This window comes from Misgurnus anguillicaudatus, chromosome 22 (assembly GCF_027580225.2).
Source record: "Misgurnus anguillicaudatus chromosome 22, ASM2758022v2, whole genome shotgun sequence".
Classification (NCBI taxonomy): Eukaryota; Metazoa; Chordata; class Actinopteri; order Cypriniformes; family Cobitidae; genus Misgurnus; species Misgurnus anguillicaudatus.
Window position 1 is genome coordinate 23,783,824 of NC_073358.2, and position 18,624 is coordinate 23,802,447.

An 18,624-nucleotide genomic window follows, 5' to 3' on the forward strand; every position below is an offset into this window, starting at 1 on the left:
GGAATTATGACCAAAAAGTTCTATTTTGGTGTCATCTGACCACATGACTTTCTCCCATGCCTCCTCTGGATCATCCAAATTGTCATTGGCAAACTTAAGAAGGGCCTGGACATGTGCTGGTTTAAGCAGGGGAACCTTCCTTGCCATGCATGATTTCAAACCATGACGTCTTAGTGTATTACCAACAGTAACCTCATTGACCAGCTCCTCCCGTGTAGTTCTGGGCTGATTTCTCACCTTTCTTAGGATCATTGAGACCCCACGAGGTGAGATCTTGCATGGAGCCCCAGTCCAAGGGAGAATGACAGTCATGTTTAGCTTCTTCCATTTTCCAATGATTGCTCCAAAAGTGGACCTTTTTTCACCAAGCTACTTGGCAATTTCCCCGTAGCCCTTTCCAGCCTTGTGGAGGTGTACAATTTTGTCTCTATTGTCTTTGGACAGCTCTTTGGTCTTGGCCATGTTAGTAGTTGGATTCTTACTGATTGTATGGGGTGGACAGGTGTCTTTATGCAGCTAATGACCTCAAACAGGTGCATCTAATTTAGGATAATAAATGGAGTGGATGTGGACATTTTAAAAGCAGTCTAACAGGTATTTGAGGGTCAGAATTCTAGCTGATAGACAGGTGTTCAAATACTTATTTGCAGCTGTATCATACAAGTAAATAGTTTAAAATCATATATTGTGATTTCTGATTTTTTTTGTGGATTTTTCACAGTGGACATGCACCTACATCTATGAACATAAACATTCCTCTGTCTATTATACCAGCCTTGAAGTGGCCTACTTCTAGATTTATATGCAGAAAAACTGACTGTTGGTAACTGGTGCAGGAAATTCCAGACATTCGAAGCAATGACAGATCACTTAAATAATGAACACTGAACTTTAATGGCCAGTATAAAAGCCCTGGCGTAAACACTTTACAATGTAGTGATAGTAAAAATGCAACTGGACAGATATACAGTGGGGCAAAAAAGTATTTAGTCAGCTACCAATTGCTCAAGCTCCCACACTCAAAAAGACGAGAGAGGCCTGCAACCTCCGTCAAAGGCACACGTCAACTATGAGAGACAAAACGAGAAAAAAAAATCCAGAAAATCACACTGTCTGACCCTCCAAGAATCCACTTGCAAATCATGGTGAAAAATAAGTATTTGGTCAATAACAAAAGTTTATGTCAATACTGTGTTATATACCCTTTGTTGGCAAAGACAGAGATCAAAGGTTTTCTGTAAGTCTCCACAAGGTTTTTACATATTGTTGCTGGTAGTTTGGCCCATTCCTCCATGCAGATCTCCTCTAGAGCAGTGATGTTTTGGGGCTGTCGCTGGGCAACACGGAATTTCAACTCCCTCCAAAGATTTTCTATGGGGTTGAGATCTGGAGACTGGCTAGGCCACTCCAGGACCTTGAAATTATTCTTACGAAACCACTCCTTCTTTGCCCGGGCGTTATGTTTGGCATCAATTCCATACTGAAAGATCCAGCCACGTTTCATCTTCAATGCCCTTGCTGACGAAAGGAGGTTTTGAGTCAAAATCTCACGATACATGGCCCCATTCATTCTTTCCTTAACTCGGATCAGTTGTCCTGGTCCCTTTGCAGAAAAACAGACCCAAAGCATGAGGTTTCCACCCCCATGCTTCACAGTAGGTATGGTGTTCTTTGAATGCAACTCAGCATCTTTCTCCTCCAAACACAAGAAGTTGAGTTTCTACCTAAAAGTTATGTTTTGGTTTCATCTGACCATATGACATTCTCCCACTCTTCTTCTGGATCATCTAAATGCTCTCTAGCAAACTTCAGACGGGTCCGGACATGTACTGGCTTAAGCAGGTGGACACATCTGGCACTGCAGGAATTGAGTCCCTGGCTGCAAAGTGTGTTACTGATGGTAGCCTTTGTTACTTTGGTCCCAGCTCTCTGCAGGTTATTCACTAGGTCCCCCCATGTGGTTTTGGGATTTTTGCTCACCATTCTGGTGATAATTTTTACCCTACGGGATGAGATCTTGCGTGGAGCCCCAGATCGAGGGACATTATCAGTGTTCTTGTATGTCTTTCATTTTCTAATAATTGCTCTCACAGTTGATTTCTTCACACCAAGCTGCTTACCTATTGCAGATTCAGTCTTCCCAGCCTGGTGCAGGTCTACAATTTTCTTTCTGGTGTCCTTTGACAGCTCTTTGGTCTTGGCCATAGTTGAGTTTGCATTCTGACTGTTTTAGGTTGTGGACAGGTGTCTTTTATACTGCTAACAAGTTCAAACAGGTGCCATTAATACAGGTAACAAGTGGAGGACAGAGGATCCTCTTAAAGAAGAAGTTACAGGTCTGTGAGAGAAAGAAATCTTGCTTTTTTGTTATTGACCAAATACTTATTTTCCACCATAAATTGCAAACAAATTCTTAAAAAATCAGACAATGTGATTTTCTGGATTTTTTTCCTCATTTTGTCTCTCATAGTTGAAGTGTACCTATGATGAAAATTACAGGCCTCTCTCATCTTTTTAAGTGGGAGAACTTGCACAATTGGTGGTTGACTAAATACTTTTTTGCCCCACTGTACACTAGTCAACATTTGAAGTGGATCAAAACCACTCCTAAAAGCCGTCCCAAAACCAATACCCAATACCCGTTCTTGTCTTAGGACAACTTTGATGAATGTCTTTGATCCACCTCAAATGTTGACCAGTATATAACAGTCTTTCTGTGAGCTGACCAGAAAACAGTGATGCTAAATATTATCTGTAACATCCTCTTTGACATTCATGAGAAACACCAAGCGGTACCACAAGAGGTCGACATATACAAACGTATTTCACATCTTACCAAACAGTGGGCTGTAGTGGAACTGAGGCAGGGCTGGAAATGGGCGGACGGAGTACAGAGAGAGACTTTCGTTCTGGTTGGAATTTTTGAAATGGTGGATTTGAAAAGAAGTTATATTTAATAGCATTTAAAGATTACTCCACATAATGAGTTTTTTTATTTCAACTATTATTTTAAAATGCCATCATCAAGCTTGTCACTTAACACATCAGAATTTTCATATGCATATTCATTAATATCCATTAACTGAAAATGGTTAAATTGTTTGTGTGACTTAAATACTCAAGAAAACATTGGAGGAAACATAAATATGTATTCTAAGAAGTCATCTAAAATGTGTAATGTGTAAAGTGAATTTTATGCCATTTCCAACCCTGCTTATAGGTAGGCTTAGGCTAAATCAGAATGTTAAAATATTAAATTAAAAACATATTGTGCAATTTTTTTGCAATAAATTGGTGAAATTCCCTTCTGTTAAAGACTTGGAGCTTATGTAATTGTATGCAGTGTGATGGGTTACAACACATTTGTAAATGTTTACATCACATCATCGCTTTACCAGAATATGATTTGCACACTTATGGTAGTGCACATAAACTCTTACAAACTGGTAATAATTAACCAACCAAAGCTTGTCATTCCTGGACCACTGAAAGTTCAGTGAAAAAACATTGACCCTGTGTTTTACCCACTATTAAATTCATCTTATTTGATTGCACATATACTTTCAGTAGATTAAATACTTTTAACAGCTTGTTCTTATAATGAGCCTTAAACCAGGCTTCACACTGTTTAGTGACGGTGTTTGTTATGAGACCATCAGAGGGCGCTAGTAGAGACTTCAGCTAGAGGAGCTCGTGCGCATCACTGCGTGGTGTCTGTCTTTGTGTCCACCGCTTACTGAAAACCGGGAGGAGTCCAAGCCGGCTGATATCTGTGAGGAAATATATCATCATATATGTAGGAATTAAAATTAAATGCAAAATCAAACTGTCAGATAGTATGCAGATATCAGTAAGGTGTTTTACTAAATAATTGAATGACTACAATACAAGTGTTTGCACCTCTTTTGGGTTTAGATGGGGAAGGTACACTCGTGCAAAAGCCCCCAGGATCTTCATTGATTATAGACAGGTTTCTGTTCCATTGGTTCCAGTTAACTTCCTCCACACTGAAAGACAGAGAATACACGCTGAAAGTACTGCAATGGTTTTAGCTTTCATCTGCGTTACAGATTGTAAACACAGATCAATACAGGCTAAGAGCAAATTATGTAGCCTACAAAAGCCACAGGAGTGTGTTTGTGGCCGAGCATTATTGCTGATAATATAATATCTTTGTATCTTTGTCTTGTATTATCTTTTAAGTGGTGCCTGTAAAGACAAAGCATTACTACCCTTACGAAAATTAACCATGTTTTGTTTTAAAACATTATTGTTAGCTAAAACACCTTAGCGGCTAGCAACCAACATCAGCTAGCAACCAAAAGAACACCTTGGCAACTGCCTAAAACACCTTAGCAACACCTTATCAACGTCTAAAACAATCTAGCAACCGGTTAAAACACTAGTGCAACACCTAGCAGCCAGCTTGTATATCTTAACAATGTAGGTATGTGACAAAAATTGTAAGCATGGTTAAATGCTAAAACGAGTTGTTTAGATAGAAAGTGCTTTACAATGACACCTTTACCAAAATAGTGGCCATTTGAAACTCGAAAATCATCACCTTATTTTGTCCCATTGTTTTTCATTTTGCAGGTGGTAGAACAACCTGTGTGCATCGTTCAAATTCATTGAAATTTCGTTCACTTGTAATTTAGCAATTGAATGTATATTACAATTTCAAGAATGTTTTTACTCCGCATATCGCCTGAGCTAATCTGAAGTTTCATCGAGAGGAACCAAACTGACAGCCGCGACAGCGGAGATTGTCACGTACCTAAACAATGCCAAGCAAGCAGATGAAACACCCTAGAAACTGGCTAAAACACCTTATCAACACCTAGCAACCTGTAGACTCCAACAACCAGATGAAACATGCTAACATGCTAAAACATGCTAACCTCATGTTTAATCATGCTAGCATCATCTAAGCCTATTGTTAGCTACATTCTATAATATCGTTGCCTGAGTTTTTCCACAGCCGGCACCACACACATTTTCTTTATTAATCTAGTTCTAGTGTATCATCCTTTTTGTAACCAAAGACAAATGGAAATTGAATCCAAAATTCATTGCTAATATTCAGATTGTGTTCACTTGTTGGTTTACCTGAAGCACCATCGTCGATCAGATTCCAGTCCATCACCCAGGTCTTTTTCTTCCCCTGAGCGCAGCATATTTTTAAGACAACAAGGAAAAAACCACTCCATGTCCAAGATGCTCATTGCACGCTGCGACACACAAGAACAAAAGACATATAAAACGTTAAACTGAGAAAGTAAAATTTTAAATCATGCCAAAATGCACTACGTATCACGAACAAACAAATAAACAAAATTTTTTATGTTTATTAGGTTAATGCTGCAGATTAGATTCCTGTCAAAAACATAGTCTGTACCTAAACCCAAACCATAATCTACCCCTTAGATGAGGGGCAAATGATGAATGATCCTTATCCATTTATTCTAAAGCAATTTCTGAAATGGTTAACTGAATGTTTTAGGACCAACAAGAATGTTGATCCAAGATATTGTCCTGCTTGGCAGAATGATGCTCTACCTCTTAAATTGCCTACTTTTAAGTACTTAATAGTATGAGAAATCTTCAGTATGCAAAAAACAGTACTTAATAAATGGCTACTGCTTCTGCCGATATTTCTCAGTATGCATCGTATGACACTTTTCTCACAAGGCCACGATAGCTGAGGAGCTGTCATATTCAAGTTAAAAATACAAAAGTGCGAGAGAACTGTGAGACGGGTAGTGTAAGTGATACAAAAAATATTTGTAGTTAGTTGTACTTGTTAAACAAGATGATCTAGGATGTCTGGAATGTAATTTAATGGTAATTTAACCATGAAGCAGTAGGTACTTAATTTTATTCAGTACTTACAGTACCGACACAGTACACAATTCAGAAACTGGGATGTATTTTTTTCCAAAATACATAGTGCTAGTTTATATATCCTACCATTTTTAAAATGCATTAGTATATCCATTAACAATGATTGTTAAATGTTGTAAAAGTATTGTTCTTGCCACAATCCTGGCTTCCTTGTTGTGACATTGTGACAATCCTAGTCTTTTTTGTGGAAGCACATGGCCATTGTTTGTTTTGGTGTGCCATGTGCTCTCCTGTCTCGTCTTTTGACGTTGCCCCCTCTTCTCCACGTTAATTATCTTGTTATTGGTTCATTCCCCACAATTATTGCCCTTTTTATTTATTCCATATTTATTGCCCTTGTTTTCCTCTTCTGTGCTGGTTTATCTTGTGATGGTTTGTGACATTGTAAGTTTTCTGGATCAAGTCTTCAGTCTATATCCCTGACAAAATTAACCAGCCAGCAAGAACCCAGCAGACTGCAATGGACACTTCTTGGTCCACCTACCATAGCCTCCAAACCCACTTGCTCTGAGCCCTTTGCAGGAGGGATGCGGATGTACAATCTTTAGCCTTGGAATTCCTGGGCGCAGCGTATCAAGCGGGGTTTAATTAGGCAGAGCTAAAAGTTATCTTATATGGCTGCCTCAACAAAGTGAAGAGGCCATTGGGCTTTGTAGATATGCTGTGGTACACCATGAGCCAGCCTGAGCCCAAGGCCTCAGCCAAGGTCAAACCTCAAGCCCCAATGTCCTCTATCACAGAGAATTCCCCGGATACAGCCACCGCTGTATTGCCTCAACCAGTCGCAAGATCTGTGGCTCGACCAAGAAGGAAGAAGAGGAAGAAGGGAGCTTCCATCCCTCAGCTACAGTCTTCTTTTCACAGCCCATGCCTGAGTTTGTTCCTGAGCAGCAGTCTATGCCAAAGACTGCTCTTAAGCCCCAGTCCACACCAGAAACTGCCCGAGTCACAGTCAGCTGCAGCTTCTTGTTTCAATGTCTCAAACTTCTTTACCCTCCACTATACCGTCATCACCCTGTTTCTCAGCCAGGTCCCCTGCCTCAATGTCCTCCCTGAATTCTATACCTGCCTCGGGAAGCCCTGGACTCTCTTCAGGCCCTGGCTCACTTGTGTTTCCCCCTGGATTAAATCTTTGCCCTTTCTTGCTCCTTCTGTGCCTTGCCCCCTTTCATTTCCACATCACTGTACCTCAGCCCGCTTCATCATCATGCCTTGGCCCCAGATGGCCGCCCCCACTGGAACTGTTCCTCCTCGTTTGTCATGTTATTGCATTGCCTTAATGTTAAGGAATTTAATTTGTTTTACCTGTAGTTTCCAGATACTGGTGCTCTCTTTGTGTGTATCCTCCACGCTTTTATTCATCAGTGCGATCAGCATGTTTAGCAGCAGTATGTAGGTCAACACTATATACAAGATTAGCAGCAGATAGAACACTGCCTGGTTTTCATACTGATCTGTGAACTCCAGATCTCCCATGCCAATAGCAAACTTGAACAACTCCAGAGTGGTGCGGGAGATATTCTCATATTTTGGTTTTACACAGTCTCCAGTAGTATTATAATGCTTGAAAAAGGAACGCCCCTTTGAAGGAACGCTCACAGGTCTTGGATGACCATAAAGAAGTGTTACCACAGCTGTTGAGTAAGAAACAAAAAATGCATGTTGTTAAAGTTAAATATGATACATTTTCAGTTAATTAAACAGAAGAACAGTATTGAAAGGTACAAATAAGGACAATACCTGCCGAGAATCCAATGAGAAAGACCATATACACAACAATGAATCTCCTAATTTCTCCAATAATCATCTGGCAACAATCAAAGAGTTTAAAAGCTTTTTTTAAAAATTTCAAGCAATGCTTTGGGATCTACTTGTACTATATAGTGGCTAATCTACACAACTTGGGGGCACTAAAAGTGTTACATAGCACCTTAATGCTGTAATAGTTATAGTGTTACACCAAACATACATACAAATACCCTAATTCATCCAGATAAAATTATTATGAACAGAGACATTGTCCTCACCTTTTGTATCATGACACTGTAGATTCCCATAAATTTGGACCCTCTGGAGAAGTAGAGTAGATTTAGCCAGCTCAAAGCAAGACTCAAAACCAGAAAGCCCAGATATTCCCCTTGACCACAAAAATACAGTACAGCACACGCTATAAAGAGCAGAGCCTGCAGAAAACTACAGGACAACAGAAGGCAAAAATAGTTGGTGTAACTAGACAAAAAACAAGCTCTTAAGATTAAAGTTGTTTGAATAAAGAAGTGTAAAAGGCCTCACAAAAGTTGATCAGAGTATCCGTCTCCCAGGCACTGAAATCTCTGATGCTTCCTGATCAAATCTAATAACTTAAAAGAAAAAAAAATTCAGTTTCTGTGAAAGCTCTAGTTTTCATTTTGCATGTGAATGGAAAACATACCCCTCTAAAAAAGAAGTAAAGGGCTCCAATGGCACTAATCATGTGTCCTGTAAAGTACAGGTGCCTACTTTCCTTGTCATAACGAAATGGTGGCTTCTATGAGTGAGAAAGAAAATGGCACATATGTGGATGAGAAATTACATTAAACATTTAAAGCACACATTTTTACATTTTGCTTATCACAGACGTGTGAATCATAGTCTGGAATTAGAATTAAAGTTCAGTTCGGTGTGAAGGTTTGGTAAAATGTGACCTTGTCTCTCAAATCCAGTCTAAGGTCTGTAATTTGGAGATTTGGAGCATTAAAGTTAGATTTTATTTATTGATTTCACATTAATTTCAATCTTTAACATGGACTTACTTAATCAGAATTAAAGATATCAAGGTCATTTTTTCACAGAATGTAGGCTAATGAGAATGAGCATTGCGTCAGTAGCTGACGCTATGGGGAAAACTCCTGTTTACTTTGCGATTGAAGCCTATTGGTTAACGTCTGTGAAAAATCACAGACCAATGGCATTTGAGCCCGCGAACACTGCCGAGGCCCACGCCATATATAAGTCCGGGTAGAACGTCACACAGTACCTAAGCGCTCAAGCAAAAACACATGCTGCGTAACTTTAAAGCACGGTCAGCTACGCAATGCTCGTTCCCAGTATCTCAGGGAACTAGGGTTACATAACCTTATCTTTCCCTTTCAATACGGTTCACTTCACATTGCATCAGTAACTGACGCTATGGGGCACATTTTTCATCACACCATGGTTATAACGGACTTAAAGTGCGTTTGCTGCAGAATGTGTCCTAAACAGGTCCCCAATTAAACCAGTTTGTATGAGCTCAGGAGCCCGGAAATGTTAAGCATAAGACTTATGGCTAAAGTTCAAAAGGGTAAGCCACTGAGGCACGTCATGAATGCAGCCATGCTCTGATTAAGTTGACAGGACCTGTGTTTGTAAGGCAGGAACATCCAGGCTATAAAATCTGACAAATGTGGATGGCGAGGACCATTCAGCCGGCGCACAAATGTCTGTAATGGAAACCCCTGTAGACCATACCCACGAGGACACCAATACCTTGTGTAGAGTGGTCTCTAATACCAAGAGGGGACTGCACATTTAGGGAAATGTATGTTAGTGTAATGGCATCAACGATACATTTGGATAAACACTGTTTAGATCGATCCGCGAAGCTCACAAACAGCTGTTCTGGCTTCCTTAAGAAGGCAGAATGGTTTGTGTATATTCTAAGTGCTCTGACAGAGCAGAGCGGGTTTGGTGACTACTCGTGGTCCAATAAGAGAAGGGCGAGCATGGAAACCACCTGGACCCTGAATGGTGTTAAGGCGCAGATCTGCCTGTTTGAGTATCTTGAAGGGAGGGCCACGCAGAGCTTTCAGGACTGTGGACAGGTCCCATGATGGAACCGTGTGTTGTTGCAGAGGGTTCAGCCTCTTAGTGCCTCTGAGAAATCTAATGACAAAGTTGTGTTTCCCAATATACTGGCCAACGACAGGAGCATGATTCCCTGCTATAGCCGCCACATAAACTTTAAGAGTTAAGGGTGTGCGGCTGCCATCCAGCAGCTCCTGTAGAAAGGAGAGGATGTGGCCAAATCACAGTCTGTGGGATCTAAGCTCTTAGCTGCACACCAGTTTTGGCACGAGGGGGATGGGCAGGGGGTGTTGCCGCGGAAGGTGGTGATTCGGGCACACAACACAGCGAGAGGAAGCTGCTTGTAGTGAGCCCTGACGGAATCCGTGAGCATCGTCTTGGCATAGGTAGGAACCAGGCAGGTGAAGCACCCAGAGTGGAAATCTTCGAGGGGCAGAAAGGTACAAGCCACAACGCCTGTTTTTTTAGAGGAATATTCAGATCTTTCTGGATAGCAGCAGCGGAAATCTCTTGGAGCAGCGAGATGAGAGAAAAAACTTTACTGTGTGACGTTCTACACAGACTTGTATAGGGCGTGGGGCCTGCCCATGTTGGCGGGCTCAATCACCATTGGTCTGGTAAACAGGAGTTTTCCCCATAGTGTCAGCTATTGACGCAATTCGAAGTGAATCGTATCGAAAGGAAACAATAGTGATTAATAGAAAGTCCTTGTGGAGATAAAAATAACAAAGTGTGAGTGTGCATGAATAGTCTGTGTACCTTTCCTTCTTGCCGGTAATAAGCTACTGCTGTAAAGCTGAGAAGGTAGACAAGATAAACAATGAAGTTGAAGAAGAAAATCCATTTAGCATATCTATTCCACTTCTCTTCAAGTAGTTTATTAAGGGGCTCAATATGAAGCATCTCAAGGCGGTTCTGAAATGAGATAAAGAGAGTTCTTATAAAAACTACTTAATCAAGATTCAGCGTTTTTGGAAAAATCCAATTATGCATTTTATAATTTTAGTTACTTTCAAATACAATATTTTCAATTATAATTATTTGTCCTCTCACAGGAATCTCGCTGCCATAAACAACAATCTCCAGCACAGAGTTCTTCTCGTAGCTGTCCAGGGAGTCGAGATCATAAATTGAGGAACAAACTGGACCATATGCCCACTCCGTGATCTTCCGAGACAGCTGCCTGCAATCTTTAAACTCTCGCTGCACTATGTGCTTAAACAACTGGTGAACAAAAAAAGATCAAGATTAGAATGTTTACATATGTTTGAATGAACTGATAAGGCAGCCATACTGTACACTACTTTGAATTAAAGATGCTTTGTATAATCCATCAATTCATACAGCATTAAAGGTGCCAAAGAATGCATTGATACAGTATGTTAAATTGTTCTCTGATCTCTACATAGAAGGTATGTGGCTTTATTAAGGCCAAAGCTGATCCAGAAATGGTTTTACATGTCCATTTACAACCCTAGGATTTGTCCCTAGAATTAGAATTGAGCTCTGCTATGATTGGCTGTTTCTCAGAGTGGCTCATTTCAGGAGCTGTGTGCGCGTGCGTGCGTGCGCAAACAGACCTTATGTTTGAGCCTGTTTCAGACGAAGATACAGATTTTGAGGAATAATCAGTTGTTCGGAGATTGGAAATGGAGGTTTCTGAGTGGTAAGTTTGTGTTTTTTCAGTATGGACCTGCAAAATGCAACTGCAACATCAATAGTAGAACTTGAGCCTAAACGCTACCTAGCATTAGCACATAGCATCAACTTTGCATGTTAACTCATAACGTCAGCAGTCACAACTTTGTTTATAGCATTGTGAATAATTTAATTTTGGGGTTTACATCTGTTAAATATCCCTGTCATCTGCCTTCACTCACCGGACTACATCACCCTTAATCCTTTGCACCCCGTCATCCACCATCTTTGATTACTGTCTTCACCTGTTCACTATTACCTTGGACACTACTTGGACATACTTACCATTGTCTTCATTCATTGTCAGTTTTTGTTTTATGTGTGTGTGTGTATTACCTGACCTCTGTTATTAAATTATATGTTTAATGTTTCCATTCGTTCTTCTCGTCTCTCCATACAGCATACCTTAACAGAAGAACCAACCAAAACAGTTTGTGGCATCTAGTGTGAGTGTTTTTTATTTTCCGTGTTAAGTTTAGTGTTTAGTTTAAGACTCATGTGCCTTGCCTTTTGCAACCTCACCCTTTCCTGGACAACTTGTCTGGGGAGGGACCTCAAGGGAGCTTCGCTTTGTTTGTGGAGTGGGTGCTGGTCTCCTGTATATCGGCTTTCAACATTGAGGATATCACTGAGGGTGCACTAATGCTGGGATTATGGACTTTATAGACTTTGATGAATGCCTTCTGTTGTCTTCTCTGCTGGTCCTGTCCAGCTCAGCTTCATCTCCACTGGTCCTTTCCAGCTCACCTTCATCCCAGCTGGTCCTGTCCAGCTCAGCTTCATCTCCGCTGGTCCCGTCCAGCTCACCTTCATCCCAGCTGGTCCAGCTCACCTTCATCTCCGCTAGTCCTGTACAGCTCACCTTCATCTCCGCTGGTCCCATCCAGCTCACCTTCATCTCCGCTGGTCCCGTCCAGCTCCCTCTTGTCTCGGCTAGTCCTGTCCAGCTCACTCTTGTCTCGGCTAGTCCCGTCCAGCTCACTCTTGTCTCCGATGGCCCCACCCAGCCCACCTTCATCTTCACTGGTCCCACCCAGTCTTCCTCTACCTATGCTAGCAACAACATCAACCCTGGGCCACTGCCAAGAGGAAATGCCTCAGCACGCCATAGCCGTTGGGTCGGAGGTGCTTCTGGATTCCCAGCTGCCAACTACCTCGGGTTGGAGGACCCCTTGTCTCTGCCTCTAGCCGTCGAAACCCTGAGTCCGCCTGCCCTCAGCTCTTTGACCCAGCAGCTCCACCTTGGCTTCTAGCTCCCTCAACTCCACCATGGCCTGTCATGTCACCAGCTCCATCAGGCTCCCTCATCCCTCTGGCTCCGCCTTGGTCAGTCCCTCGGCTGTGCCTGTCTCCATCCTGGGCTCCTCTCACACCGGCTCCGTTTCCATCAGTCATCAGTCCCCCGTCTCCCCACCATGCCTCCTTCCACTCCTCCGTGGCTCTTCACGCTGGCTGAGGTCTCGTTTGCCCTGCTCAAGGCCCCATCCTGGACTGCCTATGTCTTTGACATTGGCCTGTTTGTCAGTGGTCTTTTGCATGCACAAGGTATGTCTCACAATATGTCATTACCATTTACAAAACTCTTATTATTCATCTATGCCTAGATAAATACAGTTTGACATTCTATGGCACCTTTAACTAAAAATCAGAAGATACATACAAATTATGACAAAACACAAATTATGACAATGACTTGTGACTGGATGACTATGATTTGGGAACTGCTGTGATAATGTTTTTGGCTGATCACTAGGGAAATAACATCTGAAGTAATGTGAGAAATAATTATTCATCCACAATCAGGAACATCTATAAAAAGAACACGGAACTGTCTGTATTTCTAAAGGGTGCATGATAAATCACTGCTTCAATTGTTCTAGTCAAATACAGTATATCTTTGTATTTTGCAGAACAATCATATTTTGAAACATTTAAAAATCACTATATAGCCAACCATTAATGCAGAACTATCCAAGCAAGCAAACAATTTATTTAATTTATTATACATCAACAAGTCCTTACCCTAAATTTTCCGGTCTTGGCTGCCAGTTTGATCGGTGTGAGTCTCTGATTGTTTTCGATTTCCTCCAGCTTTGTCTTAGGGTGGAGTTGAGCAACTTTCCTTAAGATGTGGTCATACATGGCAATGACAAACTCTGTGTTCTCGTTGCTGTTATCTGCTATGGCTACTAGAGCGTGAAGCACCATGTTTCCATGCGAATCCTTTTTAGTGACATCCACTGGCTGATATGGGTTTTCCATCAGGAAATCCACAATGTCTGACTGATTAGTACAAGCGGCCAGTGACAACGGCAACTCACCTGTGCATAAAAGATGCAGAAGATACAGGTAGATGCTACAAAATTGAATATTGTCAATGAGTTTAGAGAGTTAATGCATCAAAATGCAATATTTAAATGTTTTATAATTAAAAGTATCCAATGCCTGTTGACAATTTACTAACATGATGGTTACAAAAGGACCTACCAAAATAAAAGCACATCCCTTCACTGGGCTGAAAGAATTTCCCATAGGCCATAGCGTGGACATCAGCACCTTTCTTAACCAGCATCTGTACAAACTTTGCACTCCTCCTTTCGATGGCAACATGTAGAGCTGTCTGACCTGTGACACGGAGATCAGTTTTTAAGATTGCATGCATAACATTTTCAATATGATCAACAAATTTTATTTTCTAATATAAAACCCGTGCTTATCATGAGCTAATTTGGAATGAGCTGGGTCTGACCTTTGTAGAAACTGTCTGTGTATGCAGCATTGATGAAATTCGTCAAATCTCCCATCTTCTCTGCAATGTCGAGCAGATATTCAATAGTGTCGTTTTCACCATCCTTCAAGTTTAAAAGAGCTTTGTGTAAGGCTGTCTTTCCATTGGGCTTATCTAGAAGAAGAGATCAAATGATCAGTTAAATGTCAGTCTCTTATGTTGTCTTTTAATTGTTTTATAATAAACACATTTTTACATTGGGAGTCGGTGAGATGTTTCATGTTTTTGTGCAGGTACTCATGTAAACCCTGCAGTTTAGAGACATCGCCACTGGAAACGGCTTCAAACAGCTTCTTGACGGTAAAGGCCTCAGCTTTTTTTCCTGGTTCCTCTTTCACATGTCTAATTCCCCTGTGTGCAGAAATGAACCTTTAATGTACAGAAACAATTACCAAAGGTTCTTCTGAGAGCATGCTGACACATCAGTTGTTCACTTCACACACAATCTACATAGTTTGCTTTAGTGCTTTAATAGAGGAGAAGCAGGGATAACTGTAACAAGCTCACAGTGGTTATATTGGCTATATTTGCATACAATGGAACCATCTACATCCTCCCAAAATATAATCTTACAGTCGTAAATTGCCGTCGTAAATACTTGATGCAAAATTTCAAAGGAATATTCTGATCTCTACTACTGAAAAGTTACACTTACTTTTCAAAGTGTAAGTTAAATTTAATTCTCGGTGTGTCATCCATTGCATCTTCCCGGAAATATGTGTCCATGGGCATCTTATCCTTTTTCTTCACTTTTTTTGACCTCTCTTCATCCTTCCTGTCATCCGTCTCCATTGTGAAAGATGTGGGGTTGCTGTCTTTTGATTTACTCATGGTGAAGTCTTCGTAGTCTCACATCTCAAAGCAAACAGCTGCATGAAATTAATAACAGTTTCAAACAAATGAGGTTTAGGTTTAAGATTAAATATTAGGGTTAGTCAATACTTTCGAAGTGGTAGGAGGGGGGCAAAAAGAGAAAAAAATGTCAGATTAAATAGGGGGAGAAAACACGGGGGTGAGGACTATGGAAAAAGGAGCCAAGGCGGAACAAAGAAGGAAGGGCTGAGAGGAACCTGGGTGCTGAGTAACAAAAGCGGAGCCAATGGAGGTGGGGCTGAGGGGATAAGTGACCAGGTCGACAGAAAAGACCTGAAAGCCCAAGGCGACTTCACAGGAAGAAAGACTGAGGTGGAGACAGGGAATCGGCAGACTGGGGTGTCAGCGGAGTATGGATGATCAAGGTGGAGCAGGATGGAATGAGGAGCCCAGTGGAGCATGAGGGATGCAGTGCCAAGGCACGGCCAGAGGGACGGAAATCTATAGAGTGACGACAGACCAAGGTGGAGCCGGAGGAACGAAGGAGCCCGGAGGAGACTCTGTGATGACAGACCATGGTGGAGCCAAGGGTACACACAGCCAAGGTGGTGCTGATAGGCTGACAGGCAGACTGGAGTTATGGGCACAGAGGAGCCAGGCGTAGCAAGGTGATCTCAATTGATGTCAAAGGAACCCGAGGCAGAGTCAAGCGCAAGAAAACTATTGCAGATGGGGCGTAGCCGAGGAGCTGCAAGACACCAACAAAGGTGAAGGAGCAGACGGAGCAAGGGAGATTGGAGGACTCAATAGAAATACAAGTGAATCATAGTTGGGCAGAACCAGCCTGGGCAGTGGAGAATCAAAGCTGGAGCTGGAGCAGCCCTGGAGAATCCAGGAGGAAAGTGGTGGGCAGGAAACAGGATGGGACTGGGTCATCTTGCATACCCATTACAGGTAGCTGGGGAATGAGTCCAGGGGTGGGGATATGGGTGAGGATTGACAAACAAAAATGTCTATGATAGACCCAGCAGTCCTTAACTGGCTTTTAGGATAAACCAAACAGTAAACAGTTGCTCCATGAGGGACTCTACGCTCTGGCTCTATTTCGTTGCCCGCAGTGGGCACTGGCTCGTGTTCTCTGTCCAAAACGGGCTCAGGGGTCACCGAACCATCCCCCTCTGCTTCACAGATGGTGAAGGGGGAACCGCAGTTCATCAGCACCCACTCTAGGAATTCGCAAAGTCCTCCTGAGGACCACCATCCGGCAGGCATGCCTTAGCCTTAGCCTCGTTGAGGCCAGTAACAAAAAAGGTGCAGAGACTCCCGTTCCCCCTGTTCAACTCAGTGAAGGTGAACTGCTGTTAAATCTATTCTTTAATTGGTCCATTCTTCTGTAACACTGGGTGTGTAATCCAACAGCCAACCAATTAATAAGATTGAATGTATTTTTAATACTTAAAAACTCAGGAAAGAAACAAGAGAATATAACATTACACACTTCATGTAAAACCAAACAAGAAGGGTACTGAAAAACAGACAAAGAGCTAAACTAGTAACAGGTGAGCTAAACAAGGCACGGGTAAGACTAATGGCTAACTAAGAAAACAGAGGTGGGGCTAATTAACTCGAAAAATAAATAAATGAACTGAACTAATTAAACACTGGAAATGCAACAAACGATGAGAACTATAACATGCTAAAGGATTCTGTCCAGCCAGTGGATCCTGATTTTCCTGTATCAAGATACTCATCCAGACCACATAAATGGAAGTGCATGCCTGACAAGATGCAGGGATTATAGTGTGTTGTATATTTTAAAATATTATAACTTGGACTTTCTGTAAATGGGTTCAAATACAATTACATTCTCTAATGTAGGAACGACCGAATGCATTAGATCATTTCTGGGAAATCATGAAGTATAAGCTCAAAACCACACAAGATTTGTCAATTGTATTTTAAGAGAAGCAAGGAATGTTTTGATTTTCTTTGGTTCACAATCCATGTGATGGATCTTGTGACATTTTACCACGTACCTCTCACAATGCTGGTTCTGTATTTTATAAGCTTACTTTAACATGAAAAATTTCTTAAAAGATAATATGACCACATTTTTTGCTTTAATAAGCCAAATTAACATTCTAAAACCATTCAGGCTTTGATGCTATTTCGCTAACTTCTGTTCCTCTGGATCATCACATTATGTCTTGTGAGTCAGTGAGAGGAAGTCAAAGTATAAAATGGCATGCGAATCTTGTTTCAGTATTATAAATGGTTTTGGTGTATTTTTAGTTTACAGCCACATAAAACCAAGACTCATACAAATGCCCATAATGAATAGAATTGTTGTTATGGTAATAATAACATCCAGTATTATATCATAATCTGTGTAACAAGAGTATCAATGCAACGTATACATCATATACTTTTTTATATATTTTAGATTTGTGAGTATAAAATTAATTTGCAAATCATATAAAAGCAAATATGTAAAATATAGACACAACAGATTAAGAAAGGTGGGGCAGCTCAAGCTGCAAGATTTTAACCAGCCGAATTATTGATGTCACTTTATGTTGTTTCATACTATAATATAATCCCATCAAAGTAATGTTTTACATTAATCTCATCAGGAACGTCTACTATCAGTGAATTGCTGTCTGGAAAGATGCTGTTTGCTAATGCATTGGTATTTGCACTTTTACAAACTTGCCACTTTACCTCTCTGTAAATTGAGATGCCATTACATCACAGCAAAAACAACATTACACACACTGCATTAGGCTATAAAGCATCTTTGAAAGGCTTTACAACACTAAGAAATCCAGCATGTCAGCATCATACTGATCTGGGAAATATTTTCTAGTTCTCATAAGTACACATATTAAAATAAAGAACTGAAAGTATTTGCCAGCTCAATGTCCAAATAATGGTAAAGAAACAAAGCTGTCTGTGTGTCTGCCAACATTCACTGCATTAACAACAAGTTTTTTAAAATGTTACATTTCTATTTTAAACCCTAAAATGTCAAGATTATAAGATCTACTTACCAATCAGTTTCAGGATCAATTTAAATTTAGTAGTTTCTGTTAGACGAAGTTTCCAGATTTGTGAAATACATTCAGGAGCTTGATACCATGAACGCAGTGAGGTTGAGAGTAATAGCTCTCTCTGTCTCGCTCTCTCTCTCTTTCAGAGAGGAAGAGAAGCAAGATGTTTTGAAGTTATCTAGTGCCCTATGAAAGGCGGGTTGTATTGATTTGTGAGTGTGATGTCATTTGTTTTGCCATGTTTTTAACTCTTTATTACATGTTTATAATCATTCAATGTTACATGTGCACCAAACAACACACTATTTAAATTAAATGTGCTTTACAATGCCATAAAAGAAGCTTTTACTGTATGTCTAAATGAAGAACTTTTGACTAAATTGTTCTTAGAGGAACCAAAAATGTTTTTTCTATGGCATTACTGTGAAGAACCTTTTAAGCACCTTTATTTTTAGTAGTGTACTATAAACTGTATGCCCAATTAGGTGCCAAAAGTCTTCTATAACTACCTTCTATTTAGTAAGACTATGTCCATAATGTTAATTA

The 18,624-nt window shown here is 40.8% G+C and overlaps 1 protein-coding gene across 1 annotated transcript; it reads right to left on the minus strand.

Moving 5' to 3' along the window:
* Positions 1-2,576: 2,576 nt before the first annotated feature.
* On the minus strand, positions 2,577-18,231 carry LOC129440588 (transient receptor potential cation channel subfamily V member 1). The gene is made up of 16 exons (XM_055200017.2): positions 18,079-18,231; positions 14,871-15,084; positions 14,412-14,566; positions 14,177-14,329; positions 13,915-14,052; positions 13,450-13,748; positions 10,783-10,953; positions 10,489-10,644; positions 8,336-8,431; positions 8,197-8,264; positions 7,932-8,097; positions 7,645-7,711; positions 7,210-7,538; positions 5,110-5,231; positions 3,901-4,007; positions 2,577-3,770 (listed from the first exon to the last, which is right to left on the minus strand). Exons 2-16 carry the CDS (start codon positions 15,044-15,046, stop codon positions 3,682-3,684), a joined length of 2,292 nt encoding a protein of 763 aa, XP_055055992.2. The 5' UTR covers positions 15,047-15,084; positions 18,079-18,231; the 3' UTR covers positions 2,577-3,681.
* Positions 18,232-18,624: the final 393 nt, after the last annotated feature.